General features: G+C 46.4%; 1 protein-coding gene across 2 annotated transcripts; it reads left to right on the top strand.

The window, feature by feature from the left end:
- The first annotated feature begins 261 nt into the window (after positions 1 to 261).
- Positions 262 to 11,176, top strand: LOC108719231 (protein FAM219A). Of its 2 annotated transcripts, none has more exons than XM_018267962.2 (6): positions 262 to 474; positions 7,227 to 7,326; positions 8,412 to 8,514; positions 9,098 to 9,178; positions 9,287 to 9,341; positions 9,692 to 11,176. In XM_018267962.2, the coding sequence occupies exons 1-6, from the start codon at positions 415 to 417 to the stop codon at positions 9,848 to 9,850; spliced, it is 558 nt and encodes a 185-aa protein (XP_018123451.1). In that variant the 5' UTR covers positions 262 to 414; the 3' UTR covers positions 9,851 to 11,176. The 2 variants fall into 2 exon arrangements, with proteins under 2 accessions (XP_018123451.1, XP_018123460.1); XM_018267971.2 differs by having other exon boundaries at positions 263 to 441.
- Positions 11,177 to 11,504: the final 328 nt, after the last annotated feature.

Here is an 11,504-nt window from a genome sequence, read left to right as displayed (position 1 = left end):
CCTTTTCCTCACTGACTGGACAAACATAACGGTCCGCACAGAAGGCCCTGCCCCGCCCAGCAACAACAACAGCTAATGAATAACTAATGAGCTGTCACAGCTATCTGTCACTCTTGCTCCGCCCCTCTGTCATTCTCCCGGAGACCCCGCCCCATTACATGAATAATTCTCCGTGTGGGCGGGGCTCCGCTCTCCAGCTCCTACTGAGATGTGAGGACTAGCCCCGCCCCCTGCTAATGAATAATGTAACAGGGCTCCGGAGGCGGAAGCGACCAGTGAGTCAGTCAGTGCCGGGGGATGAGGTGAGGGAGAGGCACCGAGAGTACGACCGACTGTACCGCCCGCAGCCGCCGCTCATACGGCTCCGACCCCCTGACATCCAGCGACCCCACCGCTCCCAATACACTCGCAGCCATGATGGAGGAGATAGACCGATTCCAGGTGCCCACAGTCCGCTCTGAGATGCAGCCCCTGGTGAGCCCCGGCCCTGCTCCTCTGTGTCACTCACACTGGGGGAGGGGCCATTGTCTGTGGGGCCGGGCACCTGCATTTATACTGTTACATGACATCATTATATGACATCATTATGTTACATCCTTATATTAGATCATTATATGACATCATTATGTTATATCCTTATATTAGATCATTATATGACATCATGTGTCAATACATCACTATATGACATCACTGTGCGTGGGGGAGGGGCCCTTCCTGGCTGTTACGTCATTGTATTATTATTATTGGGGCCACTGGGACTTTATCATAAAATTGTGGTCGAGTCTTAATGTGTCAATTCCCCCCAATCTGTTGCCCCTTATATTATCTGATACTGATGGGACTGTGGCTGTTCTTATGTCTAAATGACACTGTTGAAGATGGTGCCCAGGCCGGACTGGCAATCTGTGGGTTGTGGCAAATGCCAGAGGGGCTGCTATAAGGTCCCATAGAAAGTCACTATTTAGTGGGCTGGTGGGGGCTGTTTGGGCCTCTGTGTAGCTGAAATGCCAGGGCCTGTTTAATTCTCAGTCCAGACCTGATGGTGCCCGTGAGCTCTGATGCTGAATCTGCACCGAGGGGTAAATAAAGAGTCTGGGGCATTTGCCCAGGCTAACACTTAGGCTACGGGGAGGGGGGACTATGTAGGGTAGAGGGTTTTTAACTTTAGGGTTGGATTCTCCTTTAAAGGTGAAGGAATAATAGTTCAGAACTGGGAAATTTAAAAGTAGCTATTATTCTGTTTCTGGTAAAGTTGGCCATACATGGGCTTAGTGCCTCCAAACTGTGTCATCATCTTATTGATGCATATGTGATAGGGACGTTAGATTGTAAGCTCACTGGGACAGGGACTGATGAGAATGTGATATGGACCTTAGATTGTAAGCTCACTGGGACAGGGACTGATGAGAATGTGATATGGACCTTAGATTGTAAACTCACTGGGGCAGGGACAGATGAGAATGTGATATGGACCTTAGATTGTAAGTTCACTGTATATAAATATATAAGAGCAGTAACTTCTAATATCCTTATCATTTACAGTAGGGGGTACATTATCCCTTATAATACATGAGTGATACTCAGAGTTCCCTGTATAACTCAGCCTGCAGCCTTGTGCCTTTATATGGTCACAGAACAACCCCTCAGTGACTTCTAATATCCTTATCATTTACAGTAGGGGGTACATTATCCCTTATAATACATGAGTGATACTCAGAGTTCCCTGTATAACTCAGCCTGCAGCCTTGTGCCTTTACACTTGAGGTTTCAGTGGTGTAATTTAACAGAGCCCCTAACAAGAATTACTGTATGATAGTTATACCATTCTGTGTCACTACTTAGATTGTAAGCTCTTATGAACAAGGCTTCTTTCTCTCCTTTACCTCATTTGTATGTAATCAGTGTTTGATGTAAATGCCTTTTAATGTACAGCACTGCAGAATATACTGGCACTTTTTTAAATGCATGTGAATCATTTTAATTTCATTGCCTTTTACCTTTATATGGTCACATAACCCCTCAGTGACTTCTAATATCCTTATCATTTACAGTAGGGGGTACATTATCCTTTATAATACATGAGTGATACTCAGAGTTCCCTGTATAACTCAGCCTGCAGCCTTGTGCCTTTATATGGTCACAGAACAACCCCTCAGTGACTTCTAATATCCTTATCATTTACAGTAGGGGGTACATTATCCCTTATAATACATGAGTGATACTCAGAGTTCCCTGTATAACTCAGCCTGCAGCCTTGTGCCTTTATATGGTCACAGAACAACCCCTCAGTGACTTCTAATATCCTTATCATTTACAGTAGGGGGTACATTATCCCTTATAATACATGAGTGATACTCAGAGTTCCCTGTATAACTCAGCCTGCAGCCTTGTGTCTTTATATGGTCACAGAACAACCCCTCAGTGACTTCTAATATTCTTATCATTTACAGTAGGGGGTACATTATCCCTTATAATACATGAGTGATACTCAGAGTTCCCTGTATAACTCAGCCTGCAGCCTTGTGTCTTTATATGGTCACAGAACAACCCCTCAGTGACTTCTAATATCCTTATCATTTACAGTAGGGGGTACATTATCCCTTATAATACATGAGTGATACTCAGACTTCCCTGTATAACTCAGCCTGCAGCCTTGTGCCTTTATATGGTCACAGAACAACCCCTCAGTGACTTCTAATATCCTTATCATTTACAGTAGGGGGTACATTATCCCTTATAATACATGAGTGATACCTACAGCCCAGTGATTGGAGATGTAGGTAGAGTAAAGGTAGAACCCCCAGTGCAGCACTGACAGGATAAGTAGGTGTGTGGATACATGGGGCAGTGTGAGACAAAGAGATGACAATTAAAGGGGCGCTGGGGGGAGGGGTGTAGTCACAGTTGGGATTCAGGAGAGTTCTGGGCAGAAGAGCTGACTATTACTGTCAGTATGTTAGTGGGCAGCATTATATTATATATTTATAAGTGGAACGTAATTAAAAGGAAAGATGTTTTTGGGTGGGAGTGTGAGTGTGAGTAGGGGGTGAGGAGGAGGATGAGGGTATGGGTTATGGGGGGTCAGACGTGAGTGTGAGTGGAGCAGCATCCTATGGACTAGTCCCTATTTATATAAAGACATGCGGGGCCAGTACGTGGGCCAGACAAGCTGTATATAGGACTGGACATACAGCACTTGCTACAGTTGCCATTTACTAACGTGTCTGTGACTCTCACACAAACCAAGGACACACACACCTGCTAGCTACAGCAGCCAATCAGTGCACAGGGGCTTTGCTGATTGCAGTGGTGGGGGAGGAGCCAGTAGAACCGTGATCCCCAAGCAGTGGCTTATGGGTAACATGTTACCCCCCCCCAATCCTCCCAGTGGCCCCAAATCAGCATCTTATTTATGAATCCCAGACTTGGGGCAAGTTTTGGTGCATAAATACCAGTTGTACTGCCAAACACATAGTCCTGTAGCTGCCAGTCCTTATTGGGCCACCAGTAGCCAATCACAGCTCTTGTTTTGTACCCCCAGCAACTGTGTTGCTCCCCAACTCTTTACATCTGAATGTAGGGGCCCTGCCATAAAGGATCACAGAACAGCATTATTGTGTTGCCTTTGAAGAAGCCAACATACTGTTCTACTAGTTCAGCTCCTTATTCTTATTATTAGCGCCCCCCATTTTTTTAAACGCTACTCCTCCTACAGTTTTTGGGGTACAAGCGCCAAACTTTCCACACCTATTGGCCTTATAGCAAAGTGTGTTGCTTGTGCTTTAGTAAGCGATCCCACCCACTGCGCCCGTGCGGCGGACCACCGAAGACGCCTTTTTTCCTATTGACTTTGACAGGGAAAATGTTCAAATCGCTGCCGCTCGTACAGTTTTGAAGCGACACTCCCCAAACTCGGACCACATATTGTTGGTGCCACCCCGAATAAAAATATGTATTTTGGGGGGGCACCCCAAAGTGGGCGGAGCTACCAACAGCCAATAAAATTTTAGCAATTTTCTAAACGCTACTCCTCCCACAGTTTTAGGAGTACAATTATGAAACTTTGCACACTTGTTGGGCTCATACCCGAATAGGTTGCTTGTGCTCTGTTAAGCAATCCCACCCTCCGTGCCCCTGTGGTGGCCCCCCAAAGACCCCATTTTTTCCCATAGCATACCTCCCAACATTTTGGAAGTAAAAAGAGGGACAAAAAATTTTTTTCCGCATGTAGCGCAGCAATTTTTTTGACCACACCCCTTTCTGTGGATACACCCCTTAATTACCATGTTTGTTTTACAACATTTGGCAGGTTATGAAAGTGAAATAATTCTCCTTATCTAAACTGTTTTATTGTGTCTCAAAATTGTTACAAAGTATCTTATTTGCACCTGTTAGCTGTTCTGGGCTCTCTGCTAAAAGCCAATTAAGTGAGAAACTTTGTTTCTTTTTCTGGCTGTTCAGTGCAGAGAAAAGAGGGACTTTCCAGTACAAATGAGGGACTGCGGGTTGAGCTGTCAAAAGAGGGACTGTCCCTCTGAAAAAGGGACAGTTGGGAGGTATGCCATAGACTTTCATTGGAAAATGTGAAACTTTCACATTTTAGGGACTCCAAAAAGTGGGCGGAGCAACAAACAGCCAATCAGATTTTCCCTATTGACTTCAATGAGAAAATGTCAAACACTGTCATTCCCACAGTGTTAAAGCCAGAGACCCCAAAGTTGGCACCATGGGTCATAGGGGTTAAAATTTGGAAAAGTGGGCGGAGTCTACCACAGCCAATCAAATATTAGCCATTTGTTTCAATGGGAAAAGTTAAAACTGTCGCCGCTCTTAGATTGTTCATGGGAGGGGCCTCAAACTTGGCACAGTTGGTCACTGGAGGACCGGGATCAAAATCTGGAAAAATGGGTGGAGCCAAAAACAACCAATCAGATTTCTTTGATGATTTAAATGGGAAAAATTAAAATTGCTGCCATTTGCACGTTATTGATGTCATGGACCTCGAATATCACAAATGTGCTCACTGGGTGTTTGCACTTCAAAGTTAGGAAAAGTGGGTGGAGCCACCAACAACCAATCAAATGTCATTCATTGATTTTCAAGAGAAAAACATAAAATTGCTGCCATTTTTACATATTAAATGTCATGATTCCAAAACCTTAAAGTGTTAGTCACTTGGTGACTCTGGTTCAGAATTAGGAAAAAAAGGGGGCGGGGCAACAACAGCCAATCGGACTTCAGCCATTGACCTTAATGAAAAACGCCAAATTGCTGCTATTATTATGGCGTCCATGCCAAGTGTCCCAAACTCAGCACAATTACTCACTGGGTGACTGTGGTCAAAATTTAGGAAAAGTGGGCGGAGCCAATAACAGCCAATCAGATTTTACCTATTGACTTCAATGTAAAAGTTTCAAATACTGCCATTCTCACAGTTTTAAAGCCAGAGGCCCCAAACTTGGTACAGACCATGACTGGGGTTAAAATTCGGAAAACTGGGTGGAGCTTAAAACAGCCAATCAAATGTTACCTATTGCTGATCAATGTCAATATATAAGTTGCTGCCATTCTTTCACAGTTAATGGCAGGGACATCAAACTTGGCACAGTCGCTCACAGGGGGACTGGGATTCAAATTTTAAAAGTGGGTGGAGCCAAAAACAGCCAATCAGGTTTTTTGGATTGATTTTAATGGAACCATTTGATCTGCTTCAATTTTCACAGTTTTAAACCAGATTCTACCAACTTTGTGTACTCTCTATGCACCAGGGGCGACTGGCCCCAACACCTCTTGCGTTTCAAAGCCAACATCTTGTGGTTTCTTCAGAAACGACACCATCTAGTTGTTACTTATTGATTATTGTTACTTATTGATTATTGTTACTTATTGGTTATTGTTACTTATTGGTTATTGTTACTTATTGATTATTGTTACTTATTGGTTATTGTTACTTATTGGTTATTGTTACTTATTGATTATTGTTACGTATTGATTATTGTTACGTATTGATTATTGTTACGTATTGGTTATTGTTACTTATTGGTTATTGTTACTTATTGATTATTGTTACGTATTGATTATTGTTACGTATTGATTATTGTTACTTATTGATTATTGTTACGTATTGATTATTGTTACGTATTGATTATTGTTACGTATTGATTATTGAAACCTATTGATTATTGTTACTTATTGATTAATGTTACGTATTGATTATTGTTACATATTGATTATTGTTACGTATTGATTATTGTTACTTATTGGTTATTGTTACTTATTGATTATTGTTATGTATTGATTATTGAAACATATTGATTATCGTTACGTATTGATTATATGTAACAATTGATTATTGTTACATATGGATTATTGTTGTTAAATATAGGCCATGTTGTTGTTGGGGGGCATCAGTGAGATGTAACTGTGGCCCCGGCTGTTGGACTTGTTCTGTTCTAAGGGTCAGTGCTGTGTTGAATTGAATGAGTGGGGGCCACTGCTACAGTATGTGGGGGTCACACTAGGAGGGAACATGTTCCCAATATAACACAGTGGTCACTCTACCCCCCCCCCCAGGAGCCACAATGAGATGCCAATCAGCCTCTGCTATTGGTCAGTCAGAACTAGCTGTGTCCCCCTGGATCCAGTCCTGATTATTCAGCACCCAGTCACCTAATCAGGCAGCTTGGCCCTCAGTAGCATTAGTCTGAGCCGATCTGCTAATTAACCCTAATCCCCTGTCCAATAGTATCCTTGCCTGCCTGCTCCCCATTTTCTCACTCACCCACCCCTGGTGCTTTCTCCCCCTCCAGTTGCACCCAGGACACATGCCTCCTACCCCTAATTCTGCCCTCCTCATTGTTCTTACCCTTCAGTGATCTCCAGCAAACTCACTGGGAAGTTGCCCCTTAGCGGGGCGCCTCCTTCCCCCCATCTGTCCTTAGCTCTGATTTGCCCCAGACACAGGGATCATGGGGGTATCTGCACATATAGGGCCAGCGCTTGTACCATTAGGGCTCCTGGTATTGCCAATGTGGGGGCTCTCTCTTACCTCTCTGTGAATGGTTTGGGGGAGTCTGCTGCTTTTATTATAGGGGGAATGACTGTGGCACCAATGTGCAAGCAGGGATTTATTCTTATATTACCGTATATTGTCCCCCACAATGTCCCCCCTTAGGGTATCGCCCCCAGAAGGTTCTTTGCTGACCCCTGCCCCCCTGTTCCTACAGGACCCCGCGGCCGCTGCCATATCTGACCCCGACTGTGAAACCAGAGAGGGGGAGACCGTGGCCATGAACTACAAACCTTCTCCTCTCCAAGTCAAGTTGGGTAAGTCTTCCTGAGACTCTTATTGGCTCTTCCTTCTGAGGGTGGGGCTTCTCTTTCTGAGGGTGGGGCTTCTCCTTCTGGGCATGGGGCAGGGCCCAGGGTGAGTCTCTTCCTTCTGGGTATGGGGCTGGGTTTAAGATTAGGCTCCTCCTTCTGGGGATGGAGCTGGGCTCAGGGTGAGGCTCCTTCTTCTGGGGGTGGGGCTGGGCTCAGGGTGAGACTCCTCCTTCTGGGCTTGGGACTGGGTTTAGGATTAGGCTCCTCCTTCTGGGGATGGAGCTGGGCTCAGGTTGAGGCTCCTCAGACCCCGACTGTGAAACCAGAGAGGGGGAGACCGTGGCCATGAACTACAAACCTTATCCGCTCCAAGTCAAGTTGGGTAAGTCTTCATGAGACTCTGATTGGTTCTTCCTTCTGAGGGTGGGGCTTCTCCTTCTGGGCATGGGGCAGGGCCCAGGGTGAATCTCTTCCTTCATTACTTACCCCTCGGTGCAGATTCAGGGCATCAGAGTTCACGGGCGCCATCTTCTTCTCTTCAGTAATCTTCGGGTCTTCTTCTGGTGCTTCAGCAATTTCCATCACAGTTGTCACAAAACAGAAGATTTCTCTATGCTGCTCTATTCCCAGAGCTTACTGAAGAGAGGAAGATGGCGCCCGTGAACTCTGATGCCCTGAATCTGCACCAAGGGGTAAGTAAAGAGTAAGGGGCATTTAACAGGGGTACCACATAGGCTGGGGAGGAGCAGGGAGGGGGGGTCTATGTAGGGTGGGGGGAGGGGTTTTTATTAGCAAGGATTTGCTTCTCCTTAAAAGGGACAGTATCCCCTTTGTGCAATATGAGTGCAGTGAATAGGGCTGGGATTTAAAGGGGCAGCGGCGTTGATTTCCCTAATACATTGTTTTTATGTGAGCAGGGGTTGATTCTGATGGTCTCTGATGGTGTGGGGGAGAATTTGGTTCCTTTGAGGCAGGGGCAGGGTATTTCTTGGTGTACATGGTGGGGGAGTCCAGTGGTTGTGTGTATTACAGTAGTGCAGGTAGGTGGCTGTGGGTGAGTGACTTTCTTTGCTGTGTTGTTTGTGCAGAGAAGCAGCGGGACATCGCAAGGAAGGGATCCCTAAAGAATGGAAACGTGGGGAGCCCAGTGAACCAGCAGCCTAAAAAGAACAACGTCATGGCACGGACCAGGTATTGCTCATCTGTGGTGCACAAAGCATGCTGGGAGCTCAGGTAAAGGGGAGGAGCCACAGGTTTCTCATATGTCTCAAGCAAGAGGATGTGAGACGTTGCCCCTGCTGGCCTCGGATACCCACATTCTTCTGGCACATATTGGCATGATCCCTCCACTGGCACAGCAATAGCTTTAACCCTTCATCTGTTTGTGTTGAACACTTATCTGTGATTACTTTGTGTTTACCCAGGGGGTTCTTATGCCATTGTGCCATAGTGGGTTATTCCTGCTCCTATAAAGTTCCTATGTAGCTTGTTCTGCACAGATCTCTCACCCTCTCTGCCCAGCCAAAGTCTGCCGTGTTATTCACCCCCCCCCGTACAGGTCAGTGCACATTGCTCTTTGGAATATGTGCCCCCGTGTAGCAGAGACCCAATCAGAATCATTTGTTATGTGGGCACTGCCTGACTCGGGGCTTTTATAGGGGCAGTGCCCCCTGGTGCAGTAAAGTAGGAGGGGCATTGTGCACAAGATTGGCCGGCCCCCAGGTCTGGGGTGTGTTACTGGGGATGAACAATATGTTCCCTTCTTTCTCCGCAGACTGGTGGTCCCTAATAAAGGCTATTCCTCCCTCGATCAGAGTCCCGATGAGAAGCCGCTTGTTGCTTTGGACACAGACAGGTAAGTCATTTTCCTATAGCCACAGTTAGTAGTTAGCCTGTAGGGGCATCACATGTGCAAAGTTATCCTCTAACATTTCTCTAATATTTGTTTCTCCCCCTCCCCCAGTGACGATGACTTTGATATGTCCAGATATTCGTCCTCAGGTTACTCCTCCGCTGAGGTGAGTCACTGCCTTTTTCTAGGGTTTATGCCCCGCCTTCTCTTCCATGTTACTGTACAGCATGAGGTACAGCAGTGTTCTTGCCACACCCATTGCATGAGCCACAGACTCCCTGACCCTCCCCTGAAGTAGCCATCAGAGTGAGTAGAGCTGCTGTGGGTATCAGTACCCAATCCTGTGCCACATACTAGTGCAGATTAGAGTGTTCCTCCCGGCACTCGAGTGAGACTGAAATGTACCACTTAAGGCCAATTTCTTATTGCTGAAAGCCCTCCGGCCAATGAGGCTCGTGGTTCCCCGAAGCTCCTCCCACCCAGTGGTTAATTGTCATTATGGTTCCCAATTCACAGCAGATCAACCAGGACCTGAACATCCAGCTGCTGAAGGACGGCTATCGATTAGATGAGATTCCTGACGATGAAGATCTCGACCTGATCCCCCCAAAGTCTGTGAACCCCACATGCATGTGCTGCCAAGCCACCTCCTCCACTGCCTGCCAGATCCAGTAATGAGGGGCCCCTGATTCTGCTTCCCACCATAACTCTAATACCCAACAGCCATTGCTTCCTCCTATGGTAGGACATGCACCTGTTTGTTTCTCAGAGCCAGAGAAACCCAAAACCCATTTGCTGCGTCACTCACACATTGGGGCTGCTGGGATGGGACTACAGGCATCATCATGGGGTCATTTGGGGGTAAGTAAGACTGGGGGTACAGGGAGAGGATGGAATGCAGCTCCTGGGGGGTGGATCCTTGGGGGAGGGGCTTGTGTCCCACTGTCTGAGTGGCACATTTCTTCCCGAGGGGCATTAGCAGTAATAGACCATGGAGAAGGGGATCATGTCTGGAGCATATTCAGTAGCCTGGCTCCGCCTCCTTCCCTTAACCCTGCCCCTCCATTCATAGTGCAGTTTGCCAAGCAGTGTCCCACAGGCAGGCAGGCATAACTAGTTACCCAAGTGCCATGCTGTGTCCAGACATAACTAGTTAGTCATGTTTGGTGCTATGGCCAGACATAACTAGTTACCCAAGCACTGTGATATAGCAAACAGTACTAGTTATCTAAGCATGGTATGAGCAGATATTACTAGTTAGCAAAGTGTTGCGGTCAGACATAACTAGCTAGTCAAGCACAAAGCCCTAGCTATACTTAACAAGTACAGCCGGACTTAACTAGTAAGGCCAGACATATCACACTATCCTGCTGTCATTCGTATGTATATAAGTGAGGGGATCTGTAGAATTGGTAAGGACTCCCATTAGCCACTGGCATCCAGTCATGCGTGAAGAAGGCCAGTAACTTGTAGCCCATTATACTCATTTAGTTGCCTTGTAATCTGCTTTTCTGGCTAGAAACATCGGGGGGGGGGACAGCAGTGGCTTGTGGGTAGGAACTAATAAGGTGCTGTCCAACAAAGTGAATCAGGGGGACCTACCCCAGGTTCTGTTCCATTTCCTGGTGTCAAGTGGAGCCCCGTCCCCTTACTCCTTAGGCACAGACTCGGCCATGAGCCACAGAATTATCCACTGATCACAGGCTCCCAAGGGCCCCACGTGCTACAGAAATGGCTCCTTTAATAAACACTTCAATGACATCTCCAACATTGACTTCAATGAGATCCAATCAGCATAAACCATAATAACCCCAGCACATAGACTCCTCTGATACTCCCATTCATTCCCTGACACTCCCAGCATTCCCTGATACTCCCAGCACATAGACTCCTCTGATACTCCCATTCATTCCCTGACACTCCCAGCATTCCCTGATACTCCCAGCACATAGACTCCTCTGATACTCCCATTCATTCCCTGACACTCCCAGCATTCCCTGATACTCCCAGCACATAGACTCCCCTGATACTCCCAGCATTCCCTGAAACTTCCAGCATCCCCTGATACTCCCAGCATTCCCTGATACACCCATCTCATATACTCCCCAGATACTCATAGTATTCCCTGATTCTCCCAGTACACAGATTCCTCTGATACTCCCAGCATTCCCCGATACTCCTAGCATTCCCTGATACTCCCAGCACATAGACTCCCCCGATACTCCCAATACTCCCTGATATTATTCATTTCTGTCAAGAGTAACCCCTCAAAAGCCACATAGCCCCCTAACTCTCTCTCTCTCACACACAGATCAATGTCTCATTCTTT

The sequence above is a fragment of the Xenopus laevis genome, chromosome 1L, assembly GCF_017654675.1.
Source record: "Xenopus laevis strain J_2021 chromosome 1L, Xenopus_laevis_v10.1, whole genome shotgun sequence".
In the NCBI taxonomy this organism is placed as follows: Eukaryota; Metazoa; Chordata; class Amphibia; order Anura; family Pipidae; genus Xenopus; species Xenopus laevis.
The sequence above is the reverse complement of the archived record's forward strand: the minus strand, read 5'-3'. Positions and strand labels throughout refer to the sequence as shown.